This window comes from Corvus hawaiiensis, unplaced genomic scaffold (assembly GCF_020740725.1).
Source record: "Corvus hawaiiensis isolate bCorHaw1 unplaced genomic scaffold, bCorHaw1.pri.cur scaffold_60_ctg1, whole genome shotgun sequence".
In the NCBI taxonomy this organism is placed as follows: domain Eukaryota; kingdom Metazoa; phylum Chordata; class Aves; order Passeriformes; family Corvidae; genus Corvus; species Corvus hawaiiensis.
The window spans coordinates 386,631-406,385 of record NW_025963380.1 but is presented as its reverse complement, the minus strand read 5'-3'; the positions used below and the strand labels follow the sequence as shown (position 1 = coordinate 406,385).

The following is a 19,755-nucleotide window of genomic DNA, read 5'->3' as shown; positions in this document are numbered from 1 at the left end:
TCCAGCCCCAGGGAAGAAGAAGCCCCTGGAGAAGCTGTGCCAGGTGCGGCTGCTGCTGCTGGAGACATGGAGGGTGACATCAAGGATGACAAGCTCTTCCTCCACCTGGCAAGCTGAAGATGATGGACTTCAATTGTGGCACCTTCTCCAAAGCCAGGCTCCACGGCGAATTTGCAGATGAGTCCACACGCAGGGGGCTGCTCCCAGATTTGTGCATTGCACAGCCTGGCCGGGAAGCAAAGGTTCCCCCCTTTGCTGGGGCGGATGCAACCAATTCTTCAGTCGGCTGCCAAGCTGCTTTTTGGCAGGGCTGGGGGGATAGGCTGGGCTGGTTTTGAACTGGGAGTCTGCTCCTGGCCCTGCCAACAGCCCCCAGCACCCACCGTGCCCCACGTTGGGGCTGGGGCAGCCGGCCCGACACAAAGCAAGCCCCATGGTGGGAGCAGAGGTTGGACACCAGAAGCTGTGCATGGGCTGCTTTGCTCTGCAGGCAAGGAAGGGCTTGGGCTACTCCACTGCCCTTGTTGGCTTTGGGCTCAGCATGACTTTTGGGGGCAGTGCAGGGGGAAGGCAGAAAGCGTGGGCTGCCCTGGCCCGTGGGTGGGTTTTTCCCTCGCATGGCGGGCTTGGGCCTTCCTCAAGGCCCCAGCAGAGAGAAGATTTTTTACCTTTTTCCTTGTTTCCCCTTTTTGTCTGTAATCTCTTTTCATTGATTTATGGTTTGTTTTTCCAAAGGAAGCGTTCTAGGTGCTGTCGGGTCCGGATGGCGAAGTGCTCGGGAGCAGCTGCGGCGTGGGTGGGACGTGCCCTTGGAGAAGGCTGAGGACAGCGTTTGGGAGCAGCTTTTCTTCTGGCGGCGGGAGGCGTGAGGTGGGTGCCCGTCCTCTTGGCACGGCTGGGATAAGGGCTTTTGGGAGACGGCAGCGAGCGCAGCAGCATCCCGCTCTGGGCAGCTGCTGAGGAGGTGGCTGTGCCACGGCCGGCTGCAGGCTGGGCACGTGTCCTGCCCTCCTGCTCTCCTGCCAGAGGCAGCAATGCTGGGCAGCTTTGGGCAGCGCTCTGAGCACGGCCAGCACGGCCTGGGCACCGCGGGCGGCTGGGACAAGGGGAACGGGAGCCTTCAGCTGACGGGCGCTTTCTGCTTTGCCTCCATGCAGCCGGGCTCTGTGGATGCTGAGGCTGCTCTGGGCTCCGCCAGGGCTCTGCTGCGGCTCAGCCCCGGGGCCACGAGAAGCCAAAGAAGAAACGCCGTGACCTGCAGCAGAGACGTGCCCGAGCAGCTCGGCAGTGCAGCTCAAGTTTGCAGAGCGTGCACCTCCAGGGGAAAATATGACACCCCCCAATAACAAACTTGTTCAGTAACTTCTGAAATGAAATCAGTCTGGGATGACCCCCAATGACGTTTTTCAGCTTGCTCAAGCTGAAGCTCAGCCCTTCTCTGAACAGTTCTCTCCCCCACCTGCCTTTTGCTCCACAAGTGCTCCCTCTTTCCCCCAGTGAGTTCCCAGCTCACTGCAGTCCCCATTGCGCTGTAGCCTTCCTTGATACCCCTGGCCACGAGGAAGAGCGAGCCCCAGGTTTAGGGACTCATGTAGTCACTGGCTGAAGAACAGCAATGTCTCAGAGGTCTGGTGAGATTTGGGTGTCATTCAGAGCTGCTCTCCAGGCCTCAGCTCTGCTCACTGCTGGCTTCCCACTCCCTTTTCCTCGTTCTTCACAGAGCAGGATGAGCTCTGTGAATGCCCTTGACTCTCGCCACTCTTCCCAGCCCAGCCACCCAGCCCAGTTAGGCTTAAGATGGAGCTTCTTTGTCTCCTCTGGCACCCCAGGGCAGTCCCCTCTGTGGGGAGCAGCAGCCCCAGAGCGCAGCACACAGCAGTGCAGGCCGCACCTGGAGCAGCTCCCTGCAGCCATGGCCTGGCTCTTTGTGGCAACCAAATGCTCCCTGTGTGCAGCTGTCCCTGGAGGATGGTCCCAGGGCAGAGCCCAGCCGGGCTCCCACTGCATCCCCTGGAGCCTGGGGCAGACAGCGCTCGCAGAGCTGAGGTTCATGGTGAGCACCCAGAGCTGTGGCTCGCAGTCGGTGGTTGCAAGCATTGTGATCTCATCTCCTGTGACCTGTGGGGAAAAGGAGCTGTGCAGCCAGGCCAGCGCTGCTCCTCTGGGCAGGGACGAGGCTGAAGGCCTTTCCTGTTGCCGAGGAGGCGGCATTAAGCCTTAGCGGGGCCTGGCAGCTGTGGAGCCGGATCTCGCCCGCTGTCCGGGACTCGCTGCCCACCAACCGCCCCCACCCGCCGCGCTCCGTTCTGCAGGGACAGAAGGCTCTGGCTGTGCGAGGGTTTCCATCACGTCTGTGTACCCGTGGCTCTGCAACGCACACGGAGAGGGAAAGTGTCAGTCACGGTGCTGGCACACTCCTTCCTTTCCATACAGGACACGTCCCTGCGCACCCCGTGTGCGGATCTATTCAAAGGACAGGCGTGGATAGAGATTTCCCACGGAGCTCTGACTCTGGCAGAAGTCACCTTGTCAGCCAGCAGCCAGGGGATTTGTTTCCCAGCTCTGTGTCAGTCGGTGCCCAAGAGCTGAAGGGAGCAGCATGTAGAAGCAGTTCCCAGATTTCTAGGCAGGCAGTGGAGCTGACAAGCATCCGCGTAACTCGCCGTGTTCATCGGGAGGGGGTGCTGCTTCTTTGGGAGTACGGCACAACGGAGACACGAGACTTGGAAAAATCCCAGCTCCCTGTGGATTTGTGCAGCAGGGCTGGGGCTGCTCCCAAAGTTCCCCCGCCCCAGTGACACAGCCGGACATGGGCTGAGGGGGGGCTGGATCAGGCTTTCTTGTCCACCTGCATGCCAGGAGGGAGCACAAAATCTACCTGCATTCTCTGCAGCATGCCATCCGGGAGCAGAGCCATTCCCAAAGGAAGCCGTGAGCCCGGGACAAGCCAGTGCCGCAGTGGGATCCTAGCAGCGCTTGTGGAAGCTGGGAGAGAGGAGCCCACCTGGAGCAGGTTCCTGTCAGGATTAATCATCCCGTGGCTTCCCACCAGGGTCTCATTGCTTCCAAAAGGCCCCAGAGTGTCACCGTGGCCCCTCGGTTCCACCAGGTTCCATAGCGTCACTGTGGTGCCCAGGCTTCCGTCAGCTTCCCTAGCATCCCCACGGTCTGCAGGGCTCCCCGAGCTTCTGTGCTGGTGTCACAGTGGAGCCAGGGTTCCGTGTAGGTCCCCAGCATCACAAAGGCTCTTCCTGGGAGCCACGGGTCACAAAGCAGCGTGGGTTCTGTGCAGCCCCGCTGTGTCACAATGGCCGCCGGCTTCCACGAGCCCCCGCAGTGTCCCAGTGGCTTTAGGAGTGGGTGGCTGGGACTTGGTGCCCCGCCAGCGGCTGGGGGAGAAGCAGCAGGGACAGCGTGCGGACAGTGCCATGGCCACTTCTGTGGCCACTCGTGTCTCTGTCCCAGGCACAGCCGTGGTGTGGAACACCGGCTCCTTTGGGTGTGCAGGTGGCAGTGACGGCCTGGAGCATGGCTGCTCCCGGGGGACACTCTGGGGCAGGAGGCTGCTGGAGATTCATCGCCACACGCTGCAGCTCCTTGTCATGAGGTGCTGAGAGTGATTCTAAAGGCTGTTCCCACCAGGCACTTCTCTGGCTTAGAGCTGTTGAGCTGTCAGCGGGAATGCAAAGGCCAAGCTCGGGAGCCTTTTGTCCTGGTGCCTTTCGTGTGTGAGCAGTCCCTGGTGCCGTTGTCTTTGGATCCTGACTCTGCGAGAGGGAAGGCTTAGGATGGTGCCTAGAGCTGAGAAGGAAAGTGCAAGTTAGGGCAAAGGAGTTCATCTTGCTCTTGGAGTGTGGGTGCAAAGAGGAGTCTGCACTTGCAAGGGGAAGATGAGGGAAATCTTTTTGTCCTGACACCGTTGATTTGAGAGCAGGGAAGTTTCCAAGTTGCCTCTGCCCTTGGGCTGCTTTCGAGCTGGGCTCGCAGTGATTCCTTCTTCTGCAAGTGGGCAGCGCTATCGTGTGCTTGTTTCGATGAGCGCTGACAGTGCCCAGGAAAAAGCCAAGCGCTCCGCTGGCGCGGCCCCAGTGGTGTGCGAGCAGTCGGTGGAAGAGCTCGGCTGTGCATCCTGCCTCTTGGAGACATAAAGGAATGTGATCCTGCATGGTGCAGGGAGGGAGGAGGAATCGTTTTTGCTGTTGGCTGTGCAGTTTCTAGGCTGCAAAAGAAAAGGCAATTCCAGCACGGCCTCTTTCTTTAGAACCTTTTCTGTGCCATCAGCTGCTCAGCATGGAACTCACACCCTCTGAAATGCATCCAAATCCCTGAAGATATGCTTCTTCTCTCAAGCTCAGTGTACCATCTTACCCTCTCATTTTTGCATATGCCAAACCCCCTTCCAAACATCCAGCAGCTGCTTGTCAAGAAAAAGTCCTAGAACAAAAAGCCACTGCTGGCTTTCATAGCCCCTTTGCTGTCTAGGAACTAGAGGAAACAAGCTAGTGATACGCACTTTCTTTCTCAACTCCATCGAGCGCATCCTTCTCTCCAGGTGGCAGAGTCCTTGGCGGAAGTGAAGCATCTCCAGCTGCAGTTCAGACTGAGACATGTGCCAGGACAGGAGACATTTGCTGACCTTCCCTCTTCCCTGTGCAACATGATTCTCGCAGCCCAGTCACTTTCACACACCTTCGCTATCCCTGAGTCCAAGCACCTAAAGCTCCCACAGACAGACGTGTCAGGAAGGAACACGTTCCAAAAGCACCCCCTTCTCTTGTCAGCATATACATTGTGCACAACACGCTGCGGCACTGAACTGATTTTGGGGGGTCGTGTGTCCCCCCCAGCCCCGCTGTCACTCTGCCCCTGCCCGGCTGCTCCCAGTGTTCCCAGGAAGGCTTCCCAGTTCGCCCCGGTCCCGTTGATTGGGGAACAGTGGGAAGGGACTTTGGGGGATCCCGCGCGGGGACCGAGAGTGGAGGGGGCGGAACCGGCCCCAGGATGGATCGGGAATGGGGACCCCCGTGTGTCACCCTTGTGTCGCCCCCCCGGGGGGGTCCTTGGGAGGCGCCTCAACCCCAAATCGGCACCCAGCGAACCCCAAAGGCGCAGAGGCCCCCCCCCTAAGCCGCCCCACAGCCCCCACCGACCAACCAAAATTGCCCGCGAGTATCAGATAATCAGAGAAGGCGCTGAACAACCTTCAGGCAATCAGAGCGCGCGGCGCTGGTGACTCACCAGTTGCCAGGCAGACCCGCAGCGCCCGGCGCTCCCCACCCGGACCCCACCTGCGCCCCCCCTCGCCCCCAGCGCCCCCCGCCAGGGGAATTTGAGGAGGGGGCGCGTGGGGGGCTCCCAGGCCGGGCCCACAGCCCAGCCCTGCCCCAGCCCGACCTGCCCCGACTCCATCCCGGCTCCTCCCGCCGGATGCGACCGCGCTGGGAAAACGGGGGGCCAAGGGTGGGCACTGGGCCCGGGGGGAGCAGGAGAAGGGATGGGGGAGGAGGAGAAGGAGAAGGAGGCATCTTTTAATGGTATTTTATTGAGTGTCATTTTTTAGAGACCAGGATCAATACTCCCCGGGCGTCAGGGCGAGTCCCTCAGGGCTGTGGGGCCCTGCTGCCGGCTCACCCCGCGCCAGCCCAGCGCCAGCGCTCAGCGGGGCTTTGGCTTCCCGTGCCCTTTCCCGTGCCCTTTCCCGTGTCCCCAGCCCACCGTCACCACCCCCGTGTCCCCAGGTCGTGCCCCACCCCTCCCCCCCTCCCCCTCTGTCGAGACATGGAGGATGAGAATTTCCCCACCATCCACCCCAAAGGTTCCCCCGAGGCCATTTCCTCTCGTCCTTTCCCTTGGGAGCAGAGCCCCAGCCCTCCTGGCTGCCCTCTCCTGTAAGGGACTTGGAGAGAGCCAGGTCCCCCCTGAGCCTCCTTTCCTCCAGGCTCAGCCCCCTCAGATCCCTCAGCTGCCCCTCAGAAGTCCTCCAGACCCTTCCCCAGCTCCGTTCCCATCTCTGGACATGCTCCAGCCCCTCCATGTGTTTCTTGAAGTTTGGAGCCCAATCGCTGCCCTGTCGCTGCAGGTGCCAAAACCCCAGGGAGACTCCTTGGAAATGGGGGTAGAGAGGAGCCCTTCAAAGGGAAACGTGTGCAAAAATGCTCCCAATGGCCGAGCGGGTTTGCTGTGGCTGCGGGAGGAAGAGATGCTCCGGGACTCCGCCTCGGCCCCGGAGCGGAGCGGCCCGTGCTGCCCCGGGGCGCGCGGGGCTCGGCCGTGGGGCGCGCGGGGGGGAACGGACAAACGGGCACCGGACACACGGACACGCGGACAAACGCTCCCAGCGCTTCAGCGGCAGCGGCAGCAGCGGCAGCAGCGGCAGCAGCGGCAGCAGCAGCACAAGAGCAGCACAAGAGCAGCGAGTCCACGAACCCTCTGCGTCCCTTCTCCTGCTCCTCCTCTCCCTCTCCCAGTGTCTCGCACCCTCTCCCGCTCTCCCTTTCGTTCCCCAACCCCCCCTCCCGCGGCCTCCCTCTCCCCACGCCCGGCCGGGCCATGCCCCCGGCCCGCCCCCGGCCCCGGGCGGGGCTGCCCCCTCCCCGCCCCCGGGCGTCCCGCCGCGGTCCCGCCTCCGCCCGGCTCTCGCCGTCCTGGCTGTGGCGCTGCTGGGCGGGCATCAGTGCCTGGCTCCTGGGCACCATCGCCAGCCCCTGGCTCCGGCTGGCCCGACCCCGACCCCGACCCCTACCCCCACCCCGACCCCGGCCTCGGCTCCTGCCGGGGCCCGCCGGGGACACAGGCGGCGCGGCCGCTCCCGCCGCCTCCGCAGCGTCTTCCCCGCTCCGAAGTCCGCCGCTCTTGAGCGCGGCCGCCGGCCCCGAGCCGCCGGTGTCCGCTTCAAAAGAGCCAACATGTGGACATGGCCGGCCCGGGGCGGTTGAGCGGCGCTCGGCGGCCGTTCCTGGCCCCGGGCCGAGCGCTGACGGCCGCGTCTCGCCGGCAGGGAAGGCGCAGCAGGGCCTGAAGGAGCGGTACCGGCTGGGTTCGCTGCTGGGGCGCGGCGGCTTCGGCAGCGTCTTCGCGGCGACGCGGCTCTCGGACGGCGCCCCGGTGAGTGGCGGGGCCGGCGGCGGGCGCAGGAGGCGGGGGGCAAAGGAGGAGGAGAAGGAGCACGGGGCTCGGCACGGCGGGCGGCGAGCTCAGCCCGCTGCTCCCCTTGCCTTGCAGGTGGCCATCAAACGGGTGCCACGGAACCGCATCCACCATTGGGGCCAGCTGGTGAGTGAGCGAGGGGCAGCGGGAGAAGCCGGGGCGCGACGGGCGGGGATGAGCCGAGGCCCGGCAGGGTGGAAGCCGCCAGAACGCCTCGAGGGAGAGCGGCCGTGGGGCCAGCGGAGCGCGCAGAGCGTCCCCGGCTGGCTGAGGGCTTGCCGAGCCCCGGCACGGCATCGGCCCCGCTGACGGCATCGTGCTCCTCCCACAGCCCGACGGCACCCGAGCACCACTGGAGATCGTGCTGCTGGACAAGGTGTCCGCTGGCTTCCCCGGCATCGTCCAGCTCCACGAGTGGCTGGAGCTCCCCAGCAACGTGGTGATGGTGCTGGAGCGCCCGGAGCGGTCTCAGGACCTCCTGCACTTCATTTGGGCACGGGGCTTCCTGTGCGAGGAGGTGGCGCGGCACCTGTTCCGCCAGGTGCTGGAGGCCGTGCGGCACTGCGCCAGCTGCGGGGTCCTGCACCGGGACATCAAACCAGAGAACATCCTGGTTGACCTGGCCACCGGGCAGGCCAAACTCATCGACTTTGGCTGTGGCACCTACCTGCAAGCCGCAGCCTACACCAGCTTTGCAGGTGAGCCCACGCAGGGGGAGGCTCCTGGTAGCGGCATCTCAGAGCCCAAGAGCTCACAGCCCAAGCCGGCTGTGGCCCGGGGGATCGTCCCTTTTGCTGCCAGTCATGGCAGCCGGAGTCTTCAGCTGAGCTGCTTTTGAGCGGCGCTGGCTGAGGGCCCATCTTCCAGCCCTGCTGGCAGCCTTTGCCAGCCACTCTGCCCAGGACTGGCGCTGGGGCTGGGGCAGCCAGCGCCACAGAAACACCCGTGGGTGGGGGTAGCAGAGAGGGGGGGCCAGAACCTGTGCTCCAGCCCGTTTGGTGTGCAGGCGAGACAGGGCTCGGACCGCTCTGCTGCCCGCGCTTGCCTTGGCTTAAGAATGGTTTCTGGGGCAGTGCAGGCAGGGAGGATGAAAGCGTGGTTTTTCCCCAGCACCAAGTGCGTTTTTCCTTTGCATGGAATGCTCGGGCCTTGCCAGGGCTTCCGCTGCCCTCTTGCGACACCAGCGGCTTCTTTTCCAACCCCCAGTTTGGACACAAGTCCCCGGTGCTGGCGAGAGGGCAGCGGGTGCGGCCCCCGCAGGCCCAGGGATGCTGGGGTGAGGCTCTGGGAGCAGGCAGCGTCCCCCTGAAGAACTCCATCTCTATTCCATAGGAACACCGTCCTACAGCCCCCCGGAATGGACGCACCTCGGCTGGTACCACGGCGAGGCAGCGACCGTCTGGTCCCTGGGCATCGTGCTGCACCAGATGGTCTGCGGGGAGCACCCTTTCAGGAGGGGCTGGAACAGCACCTGGGGCCGGCTCTCGCTCCCACGACGGCTCTCTCCAGGTGGATCCTCGTCTCTGCAGCACGGGGGGAATAGCAGTGCTGGGAGACAGCAGCGGGCTCAGGAGCATGCCACCCTGGCAGCTGCTGAGGAGGTGGCAATGTCCTGCTCCCCTCCAAAAGAAAGAATTGATGGCAAAGTTTAGGCACAGCCCTGAGCACAGGCAGCACGGCCTGGCCATGGCAAGAGTGGGGCAAAGCGGACAGGAGCCTTCTGCAACTGACTGGTGCTTTCTGCTTTCTCTGCGCAGAGTGCCAGGATCTCATCCGACGGTGTTTATCCGTGCTCTCCTCGGAAAGGCCCTCATTAGAAGACCTGTCCTGTGATCCTTGGATGCAGGATATTCGCGTGCCGTAGGAGAATGGAGAGAGCCACACGCACGCTTTGAGCCAGGGAGCCGGTAAGTTCCAGCTGCACACGTGCCTTGGCAAGAGGCAGCAAAGAAAGGCAGAGTTTTTGTCCTGCCTGAATCGCTGCGCAGGGCTCCTCAGCTGGGCACGCGCAGCCCTGCTGCTGGAGCTGAGCTGCTCTTCCCAGCACTGGTGGCCCCCATGCCAGCTGCTTTTGCTTGTCCTGCTTCAGCGACAGCCGGGGCCCTGGGCAGAGCACTGACAGCCTGCTCCAGCCCCAGGGAAGAAGAAGCCCCTGGAGAAGCTGTGCCAGGTGCGGCTGCTGCTGCTGGAGACATGGAGGGTGACATCAAGGATGACAAGCTCTTCCTCCACCTGGCAAGCTGAAGATGATGGACTTCAATTGTGGCACCTTCTCCAAAGCCAGGCTCCACGGCGAATTTGCAGATGAGTCCACACGCAGGGGGCTGCTCCCAGATTTGTGCATTGCACAGCCTGGCCGGGAAGCAAAGGTTCCCCCCTTTGCTGGGGCGGATGCAACCAATTCTTCAGTCGGCTGCCAAGCTGCTTTTTGGCAGGGCTGGGGGGATAGGCTGGGCTGGTTTTGAACTGGGAGTCTGCTCCTGGCCCTGCCAACAGCCCCCAGCACCCACCGTGCCCCACGTTGGGGCTGGGGCAGCCGGCCCGACACAAAGCAAGCCCCATGGTGGGAGCAGAGGTTGGACACCAGAAGCTGTGCATGGGCTGCTTTGCTCTGCAGGCAAGGAAGGGCTTGGGCTACTCCACTGCCCTTGTTGGCTTTGGGCTCAGCATGACTTTTGGGGGCAGTGCAGGGGGAAGGCAGAAAGCGTGGGCTGCCCTGGCCCGTGGGTGGGTTTTTCCCTCGCATGGCGGGCTTGGGCCTTCCTCAAGGCCCCAGCAGAGAGAAGATTTTTTACCTTTTTCCTTGTTTCCCCTTTTTGTCTGTAATCTCTTTTCATTGATTTATGGTTTGTTTTTCCAAAGGAAGCGTTCTAGGTGCTGTCGGGTCCGGATGGCGAAGTGCTCGGGAGCAGCTGCGGCGTGGGTGGGACGTGCCCTTGGAGAAGGCTGAGGACAGCGTTTGGGAGCAGCTTTTCTTCTGGCGGCGGGAGGCGTGAGGTGGGTGCCCGTCCTCTTGGCACGGCTGGGATAAGGGCTTTTGGGAGACGGCAGCGAGCGCAGCAGCATCCCGCTCTGGGCAGCTGCTGAGGAGGTGGCTGTGCCACGGCCGGCTGCAGGCTGGGCACGTGTCCTGCCCTCCTGCTCTCCTGCCAGAGGCAGCAATGCTGGGCAGCTTTGGGCAGCGCTCTGAGCACGGCCAGCACGGCCTGGGCACCGCGGGCGGCTGGGACAAGGGGAACGGGAGCCTTCAGCTGACGGGCGCTTTCTGCTTTGCCTCCATGCAGCCGGGCTCTGTGGATGCTGAGGCTGCTCTGGGCTCCGCCAGGGCTCTGCTGCGGCTCAGCCCCGGGGCCACGAGAAGCCAAAGAAGAAACGCCGTGACCTGCAGCAGAGACGTGCCCGAGCAGCTCGGCAGTGCAGCTCAAGTTTGCAGAGCGTGCACCTCCAGGGGAAAATATGACACCCCCCAATAACAAACTTGTTCAGTAACTTCTGAAATGAAATCAGTCTGGGATGACCCCCAATGACGTTTTTCAGCTTGCTCAAGCTGAAGCTCAGCCCTTCTCTGAACAGTTCTCTCCCCCACCTGCCTTTTGCTCCACAAGTGCTCCCTCTTTCCCCCAGTGAGTTCCCAGCTCACTGCAGTCCCCATTGCGCTGTAGCCTTCCTTGATACCCCTGGCCACGAGGAAGAGCGAGCCCCAGGTTTAGGGACTCATGTAGTCACTGGCTGAAGAACAGCAATGTCTCAGAGGTCTGGTGAGATTTGGGTGTCATTCAGAGCTGCTCTCCAGGCCTCAGCTCTGCTCACTGCTGGCTTCCCACTCCCTTTTCCTCGTTCTTCACAGAGCAGGATGAGCTCTGTGAATGCCCTTGACTCTCGCCACTCTTCCCAGCCCAGCCACCCAGCCCAGTTAGGCTTAAGATGGAGCTTCTTTGTCTCCTCTGGCACCCCAGGGCAGTCCCCTCTGTGGGGAGCAGCAGCCCCAGAGCGCAGCACACAGCAGTGCAGGCCGCACCTGGAGCAGCTCCCTGCAGCCATGGCCTGGCTCTTTGTGGCAACCAAATGCTCCCTGTGTGCAGCTGTCCCTGGAGGATGGTCCCAGGGCAGAGCCCAGCCGGGCTCCCACTGCATCCCCTGGAGCCTGGGGCAGACAGCGCTCGCAGAGCTGAGGTTCATGGTGAGCACCCAGAGCTGTGGCTCGCAGTCGGTGGTTGCAAGCATTGTGATCTCATCTCCTGTGACCTGTGGGGAAAAGGAGCTGTGCAGCCAGGCCAGCGCTGCTCCTCTGGGCAGGGACGAGGCTGAAGGCCTTTCCTGTTGCCGAGGAGGCGGCATTAAGCCTTAGCGGGGCCTGGCAGCTGTGGAGCCGGATCTCGCCCGCTGTCCGGGACTCGCTGCCCACCAACCGCCCCCACCCGCCGCGCTCCGTTCTGCAGGGACAGAAGGCTCTGGCTGTGCGAGGGTTTCCATCACGTCTGTGTACCCGTGGCTCTGCAACGCACACGGAGAGGGAAAGTGTCAGTCACGGTGCTGGCACACTCCTTCCTTTCCATACAGGACACGTCCCTGCGCACCCCGTGTGCGGATCTATTCAAAGGACAGGCGTGGATAGAGATTTCCCACGGAGCTCTGACTCTGGCGGAAGTCACCTTGTCAGCCAGCAGCCAGGGGATTTGTTTCCCAGCTCTGTGTCAGTCGGTGCCCAAGAGCTGAAGGGAGCAGCATGTAGAAGCAGTTCCCAGATTTCTAGGCAGGCAGTGGAGCTGACAAGCATCCGCGTAACTCGCCGTGTTCATCGGGAGGGGGTGCTGCTTCTTTGGGAGTACGGCACAACGGAGACACGAGACTTGGAAAAATCCCAGCTCCCTGTGGATTTGTGCAGCAGGGCTGGGGCTGCTCCCAAAGTTCCCCCGCCCCAGTGACACAGCCGGACATGGGCTGAGGGGGGGCTGGATCAGGCTTTCTTGTCCACCTGCATGCCAGGAGGGAGCACAAAATCTACCTGCATTCTCTGCAGCATGCCATCCGGGAGCAGAGCCATTCCCAAAGGAAGCCGTGAGCCCGGGACAAGCCAGTGCCGCAGTGGGATCCTAGCAGCGCTTGTGGAAGCTGGGAGAGAGGAGCCCACCTGGAGCAGGTTCCTGTCAGGATTAATCATCCCGTGGCTTCCCACCAGGGTCTCATTGCTTCCAAAAGGCCCCAGAGTGTCACCGTGGCCCCTCGGTTCCACCAGGTTCCATAGCGTCACTGTGGTGCCCAGGCTTCCGTCAGCTTCCCTAGCATCCCCACGGTCTGCAGGGCTCCCCGAGCTTCTGTGCTGGTGTCACAGTGGAGCCAGGGTTCCGTGTAGGTCCCCAGCATCACAAAGGCTCTCCTGGGAGCCACGGGTCACAAAGCAGCGTGGGTTCTGTGCAGCCCCGCTGTGTCACAATGGCCGCCGGCTTCCACGAGCCCCCGCAGTGTCCCAGTGGCTTTAGGAGTGGGTGGCTGGGACTTGGTGCCCCGCCAGCGGCTGGGGGAGAAGCAGCAGGGACAGCGTGCGGACAGTGCCATGGCCACTTCTGTGGCCACTCGTGTCTCTGTCCCAGGCACAGCCGTGGTGTGGAACACCGGCTCCTTTGGGTGTGCAGGTGGCAGTGACGGCCTGGAGCATGGCTGCTCCCGGGGGACACTCTGGGGCAGGAGGCTGCTGGAGATTCATCGCCACACGCTGCAGCTCCTTGTCATGAGGTGCTGAGAGTGATTCTAAAGGCTGTTCCCACCAGGCACTTCTCTGGCTTAGAGCTGTTGAGCTGTCAGCGGGAATGCAAAGGCCAAGCTCGGGAGCCTTTTGTCCTGGTGCCTTTCGTGTGTGAGCAGTCCCTGGTGCCGTTGTCTTTGGATCCTGACTCTGCGAGAGGGAAGGCTTAGGATGGTGCCTAGAGCTGAGAAGGAAAGTGCAAGTTAGGGCAAAGGAGTTCATCTTGCTCTTGGAGTGTGGGTGCAAAGAGGAGTCTGCACTTGCAAGGGGAAGATGAGGGAAATCTTTTTGTCCTGACACCGTTGATTTGAGAGCAGGGAAGTTTCCAAGTTGCCTCTGCCCTTGGGCTGCTTTCGAGCTGGGCTCGCAGTGATTCCTTCTTCTGCAAGTGGGCAGCGCTATCGTGTGCTTGTTTCGATGAGCGCTGACAGTGCCCAGGAAAAAGCCAAGCGCTCCGCTGGCGCGGCCCCAGTGGTGTGCGAGCAGTCGGTGGAAGAGCTCGGCTGTGCATCCTGCCTCTTGGAGACATAAAGGAATGTGATCCTGCATGGTGCAGGGAGGGAGGAGGAATCGTTTTTGCTGTTGGCTGTGCAGTTTCTAGGCTGCAAAAGAAAAGGCAATTCCAGCACGGCCTCTTTCTTTAGAACCTTTTCTGTGCCATCAGCTGCTCAGCATGGAACTCACACCCTCTGAAATGCATCCAAATCCCTGAAGATATGCTTCTTCTCTCAAGCTCAGTGTACCATCTTACCCTCTCATTTTTGCATATGCCAAACCCCCTTCCAAACATCCAGCAGCTGCTTGTCAAGAAAAAGTCCTAGAACAAAAAGCCACTGCTGGCTTTCATAGCCCCTTTGCTGTCTAGGAACTAGAGGAAACAAGCTAGTGATACGCACTTTCTTTCTCAACTCCATCGAGCGCATCCTTCTCTCCAGGTGGCAGAGTCCTTGGCGGAAGTGAAGCATCTCCAGCTGCAGTTCAGACTGAGACATGTGCCAGGACAGGAGACATTTGCTGACCTTCCCTCTTCCCTGTGCAACATGATTCTCGCAGCCCAGTCACTTTCACACACCTTCGCTATCCCTGAGTCCAAGCACCTAAAGCTCCCACAGACAGACGTGTCAGGAAGGAACACGTTCCAAAAGCACCCCCTTCTCTTGTCAGCATATACATTGTGCACAACACGCTGCGGCACTGAACTGATTTTGGGGGGTCGTGTGTCCCCCCCAGCCCCGCTGTCACTCTGCCCCTGCCCGGCTGCTCCCAGTGTTCCCAGGAAGGCTTCCCAGTTCGCCCCGGTCCCGTTGATTGGGGAACAGTGGGAAGGGACTTTGGGGGATCCCGCGCGGGGACCGAGAGTGGAGGGGGCGGAACCGGCCCCAGGATGGATCGGGAATGGGGACCCCCGTGTGTCACCCTTGTGTCGCCCCCCCGGGGGGGTCCTTGGGAGGCGCCTCAACCCCAAATCGGCACCCAGCGAACCCCAAAGGCGCAGAGGCCCCCCCCCTAAGCCGCCCCACAGCCCCCACCGACCAACCAAAATTGCCCGCGAGTATCAGATAATCAGAGAAGGCGCTGAACAACCTTCAGGCAATCAGAGCGCGCGGCGCTGGTGACTCACCAGTTGCCAGGCAGACCCGCAGCGCCCGGCGCTCCCCACCCGGACCCCACCTGCGCCCCCCCTCGCCCCCAGCGCCCCCCGCCAGGGGAATTTGAGGAGGGGGCGCGTGGGGGGCTCCCAGGCCGGGCCCACAGCCCAGCCCTGCCCCAGCCCGACCTGCCCCGACTCCATCCCGGCTCCTCCCGCCGGATGCGACCGCGCTGGGAAAACGGGGGGCCAAGGGTGGGCACTGGGCCCGGGGGGAGCAGGAGAAGGGATGGGGGAGGAGGAGAAGGAGAAGGAGGCATCTTTTAATGGTATTTTATTGAGTGTCATTTTTTAGAGACCAGGATCAATACTCCCCGGGCGTCAGGGCGAGTCCCTCAGGGCTGTGGGGCCCTGCTGCCGGCTCACCCCGCGCCAGCCCAGCGCCAGCGCTCAGCGGGGCTTTGGCTTCCCGTGCCCTTTCCCGTGCCCTTTCCCGTGTCCCCAGCCCACCGTCACCACCCCCGTGTCCCCAGGTCGTGCCCCACCCCTCCCCCCCTCCCCCTCTGTCGAGACATGGAGGATGAGAATTTCCCCACCATCCACCCCAAAGGTTCCCCCGAGGCCATTTCCTCTCGTCCTTTCCCTTGGGAGCAGAGCCCCAGCCCTCCTGGCTGCCCTCTCCTGTAAGGGACTTGGAGAGAGCCAGGTCCCCCCTGAGCCTCCTTTCCTCCAGGCTCAGCCCCCTCAGATCCCTCAGCTGCCCCTCAGAAGTCCTCCAGACCCTTCCCCAGCTCCGTTCCCATCTCTGGACATGCTCCAGCCCCTCCATGTGTTTCTTGAAGTTTGGAGCCCAATCGCTGCCCTGTCGCTGCAGGTGCCAAAACCCCAGGGAGACTCCTTGGAAATGGGGGTAGAGAGGAGCCCTTCAAAGGGAAACGTGTGCAAAAATGCTCCCAATGGCCGAGCGGGTTTGCTGTGGCTGCGGGAGGAAGAGATGCTCCGGGACTCCGCCTCGGCCCCGGAGCGGAGCGGCCCGTGCTGCCCCGGGGCGCGCGGGGCTCGGCCGTGGGGCGCGCGGGGGGGAACGGACAAACGGGCACCGGACACACGGACACGCGGACAAACGCTCCCAGCGCTTCAGCGGCAGCGGCAGCAGCGGCAGCAGCGGCAGCAGCGGCAGCAGCAGCACAAGAGCAGCACAAGAGCAGCGAGTCCACGAACCCTCTGCGTCCCTTCTCCTGCTCCTCCTCTCCCTCTCCCAGTGTCTCGCACCCTCTCCCGCTCTCCCTTTCGTTCCCCAACCCCCCCTCCCGCGGCCTCCCTCTCCCCACGCCCGGCCGGGCCATGCCCCCGGCCCGCCCCCGGCCCCGGGCGGGGCTGCCCCCTCCCCGCCCCCGGGCGTCCCGCCGCGGTCCCGCCTCCGCCCGGCTCTCGCCGTCCTGGCTGTGGCGCTGCTGGGCGGGCATCAGTGCCTGGCTCCTGGGCACCATCGCCAGCCCCTGGCTCCGGCTGGCCCGACCCCGACCCCGACCCCTACCCCCACCCCGACCCCGGCCTCGGCTCCTGCCGGGGCCCGCCGGGGACACAGGCGGCGCGGCCGCTCCCGCCGCCTCCGCAGCGTCTTCCCCGCTCCGAAGTCCGCCGCTCTTGAGCGCGGCCGCCGGCCCCGAGCCGCCGGTGTCCGCTTCAAAAGAGCCAACATGTGGACATGGCCGGCCCGGGGCGGTTGAGCGGCGCTCGGCGGCCGTTCCTGGCCCCGGGCCGAGCGCTGACGGCCGCGTCTCGCCGGCAGGGAAGGCGCAGCAGGGCCTGAAGGAGCGGTACCGGCTGGGTTCGCTGCTGGGGCGCGGCGGCTTCGGCAGCGTCTTCGCGGCGACGCGGCTCTCGGACGGCGCCCCGGTGAGTGGCGGGGCCGGCGGCGGGCGCAGGAGGCGGGGGGCAAAGGAGGAGGAGAAGGAGCACGGGGCTCGGCACGGCGGGCGGCGAGCTCAGCCCGCTGCTCCCCTTGCCTTGCAGGTGGCCATCAAACGGGTGCCACGGAACCGCATCCACCATTGGGGCCAGCTGGTGAGTGAGCGAGGGGCAGCGGGAGAAGCCGGGGCGCGACGGGCGGGGATGAGCCGAGGCCCGGCAGGGTGGAAGCCGCCAGAACGCCTCGAGGGAGAGCGGCCGTGGGGCCAGCGGAGCGCGCAGAGCGTCCCCGGCTGGCTGAGGGCTTGCCGAGCCCCGGCACGGCATCGGCCCCGCTGACGGCATCGTGCTCCTCCCACAGCCCGACGGCACCCGAGCACCACTGGAGATCGTGCTGCTGGACAAGGTGTCCGCTGGCTTCCCCGGCATCGTCCAGCTCCACGAGTGGCTGGAGCTCCCCAGCAACGTGGTGATGGTGCTGGAGCGCCCGGAGCGGTCTCAGGACCTCCTGCACTTCATTTGGGCACGGGGCTTCCTGTGCGAGGAGGTGGCGCGGCACCTGTTCCGCCAGGTGCTGGAGGCCGTGCGGCACTGCGCCAGCTGCGGGGTCCTGCACCGGGACATCAAACCAGAGAACATCCTGGTTGACCTGGCCACCGGGCAGGCCAAACTCATCGACTTTGGCTGTGGCACCTACCTGCAAGCCGCAGCCTACACCAGCTTTGCAGGTGAGCCCACGCAGGGGGAGGCTCCTGGTAGCGGCATCTCAGAGCCCAAGAGCTCACAGCCCAAGCCGGCTGTGGCCCGGGGGATCGTCCCTTTTGCTGCCAGTCATGGCAGCCGGAGTCTTCAGCTGAGCTGCTTTTGAGCGGCGCTGGCTGAGGGCCCATCTTCCAGCCCTGCTGGCAGCCTTTGCCAGCCACTCTGCCCAGGACTGGCGCTGGGGCTGGGGCAGCCAGCGCCACAGAAACACCCGTGGGTGGGGGTAGCAGAGAGGGGGGGCCAGAACCTGTGCTCCAGCCCGTTTGGTGTGCAGGCGAGACAGGGCTCGGACCGCTCTGCTGCCCGCGCTTGCCTTGGCTTAAGAATGGTTTCTGGGGCAGTGCAGGCAGGGAGGATGAAAGCGTGGTTTTTCCCCAGCACCAAGTGCGTTTTTCCTTTGCATGGAATGCTCGGGCCTTGCCAGGGCTTCCGCTGCCCTCTTGCGACACCAGCGGCTTCTTTTCCAACCCCCAGTTTGGACACAAGTCCCCGGTGCTGGCGAGAGGGCAGCGGGTGCGGCCCCCGCAGGCCCAGGGATGCTGGGGTGAGGCTCTGGGAGCAGGCAGCGTCCCCCTGAAGAACTCCATCTCTATTCCATAGGAACACCGTCCTACAGCCCCCCGGAATGGACGCACCTCGGCTGGTACCACGGCGAGGCAGCGACCGTCTGGTCCCTGGGCATCGTGCTGCACCAGATGGTCTGCGGGGAGCACCCTTTCAGGAGGGGCTGGAACAGCACCTGGGGCCGGCTCTCGCTCCCACGACGGCTCTCTCCAGGTGGATCCTCGTCTCTGCAGCACGGGGGGAATAGCAGTGCTGGGAGACAGCAGCGGGCTCAGGAGCATGCCACCCTGGCAGCTGCTGAGGAGGTGGCAATGTCCTGCTCCCCTCCAAAAGAAAGAATTGATGGCAAAGTTTAGGCACAGCCCTGAGCACAGGCAGCACGGCCTGGCCATGGCAAGAGTGGGGCAAAGCGGACAGGAGCCTTCTGCAACTGACTGGTGCTTTCTGCTTTCTCTGCGCAGAGTGCCAGGATCTCATCCGACGGTGTTTATCCGTGCTCTCCTCGGAAAGGCCCTCATTAGAAGACCTGTCCTGTGATCCTTGGATGCAGGATATTCGCGTGCCGTAGGAGAATGGAGAGAGCCACACGCACGCTTTGAGCCAGGGAGCCGGTAAGTTCCAGCTGCACACGTGCCTTGGCAAGAGGCAGCAAAGAAAGGCAGAGTTTTTGTCCTGCCTGAATCGCTGCGCAGGGCTCCTCAGCTGGGCACGCGCAGCCCTGCTGCTGGAGCTGAGCTGCTCTTCCCAGCACTGGTGGCCCCCATGCCAGCTGCTTTTGCTTGTCCTGCTTCAGCGACAGCCGGGGCCCTGGGCAGAGCACTGACAGCCTGCTCCAGCCCCAGGGAAGAAGAAGCCCCTGGAGAAGCTGTGCCAGGTGCGGCTGCTGCTGCTGGAGACATGGAGGGTGACATCAAGGATGACAAGCTCTTCCTCCACCTGGCAAGCTGAAGATGATGGACTTCAATTGTGGCACCTTCTCCAAAGCCAGGCTCCACGGCGAATTTGCAGATGAGTCCACACGCAGGGGGCTGCTCCCAGATTTGTGCATTGCACAGCCTGGCCGGGAAGCAAAGGTTCCCCCCTTTGCTGGGGCGGATGCAACCAATTCTTCAGTCGGCTGCCAAGCTGCTTTTTGGCAGGGCTGGGGGGATAGGCTGGGCTGGTTTTGAACTGGGAGTCTGCTCCTGGCCCTGCCAACAGCCCCCAGCACCCACCGTGCCCCACGTTGGGGCTGGGGCAGCCGGCCCGACACAAAGCAAGCCCCATGGTGGGAGCAGAGGTTGGACACCAGAAGCTGTGCATGGGCTGCTTTGCTCTGCAGGCAAGGAAGGGCTTGGGCTACTCCACTGCCCTTGTTGGCTTTGGGCTCAGCATGACTTTTGGGGGCAGTGCAGGGGGAAGGCAGAAAGCGTGGGCTGCCCTGGCCCGTGGGTGGGTTTTTCCCTCCCATGGCGGGCTTGGGCCTTCCTCAAGGCCCCAGCAGAGAGAAGATTTTTTACCTTTTTCCTTGTTTCCCCTTTTTGTCTGTAATCTCTTTTCATTGATTTATGGTTTGTTTTTCCAAAGGAAGCGTTCTAGGTGCTGTCGGGTCCGGATGGCGAAGTGCTCGGGAGCAGCTGCGGCGTGGGTGGGACGTGCCCTTGGAGAAGGCTGAGGACAGCGTTTGGGAGCAGCTTTTCTTCTGGCGGCGGGAGGCGTGAGGTGGGTGCCCGTCCTCTTGGCACGGCTGGGATAAGGGCTTTTGGGAGACGGCAGCGAGCGCAGCAGCATCCCGCTCTGGGCAGCTGCTGAGGAGGTGGCTGTGCCACGGCCGGCTGCAGGCTGGGCACGTGTCCTGCCCTCCTGCTCTCCTGCCAGAGGCAGCAATGCTGGGCAGCTTTGGGCAGCGCTCTGAGCACGGCCAGCACGGCCTGGGCACCGCGGGCGGCTGGGACAAGGGGAACGGGAGCCTTCAGCTGACGGGCGCTTTCTGCTTTGCCTCCTTGCAGCCGGGCTCTGTGGATGCTGAGGCTGCTCTGGGCTCCGCCAGGGCTCTGCTGCG

At 63.4% G+C, this 19,755-nt stretch overlaps 2 protein-coding genes across 2 annotated transcripts; both read left to right on the top strand.

The window, feature by feature from the left end:
- Positions 1 to 6,735: 6,735 nt before the first annotated feature.
- Positions 6,736 to 9,273, top strand: LOC125321078 (serine/threonine-protein kinase pim-1-like; the record flags this gene model as incomplete). Its single annotated transcript, XM_048293480.1, has 6 exons — positions 6,736 to 7,104; positions 7,222 to 7,272; positions 7,478 to 7,844; positions 8,479 to 8,655; positions 8,904 to 9,053; positions 9,236 to 9,273. Coding segments are annotated over 5 exons (1,071 nt in total), but the record flags the coding sequence as incomplete, so codon positions are not given.
- A 6,734-nt stretch (positions 9,274 to 16,007) lies between these two features.
- LOC125321077 (serine/threonine-protein kinase pim-1-like) lies at positions 16,008 to 18,545 on the top strand (the record flags this gene model as incomplete). Its single annotated transcript, XM_048293479.1, has 6 exons — positions 16,008 to 16,376; positions 16,494 to 16,544; positions 16,750 to 17,116; positions 17,751 to 17,927; positions 18,176 to 18,325; positions 18,508 to 18,545. Coding segments are annotated over 5 exons (1,071 nt in total), but the record flags the coding sequence as incomplete, so codon positions are not given.
- Positions 18,546 to 19,755: the final 1,210 nt, after the last annotated feature.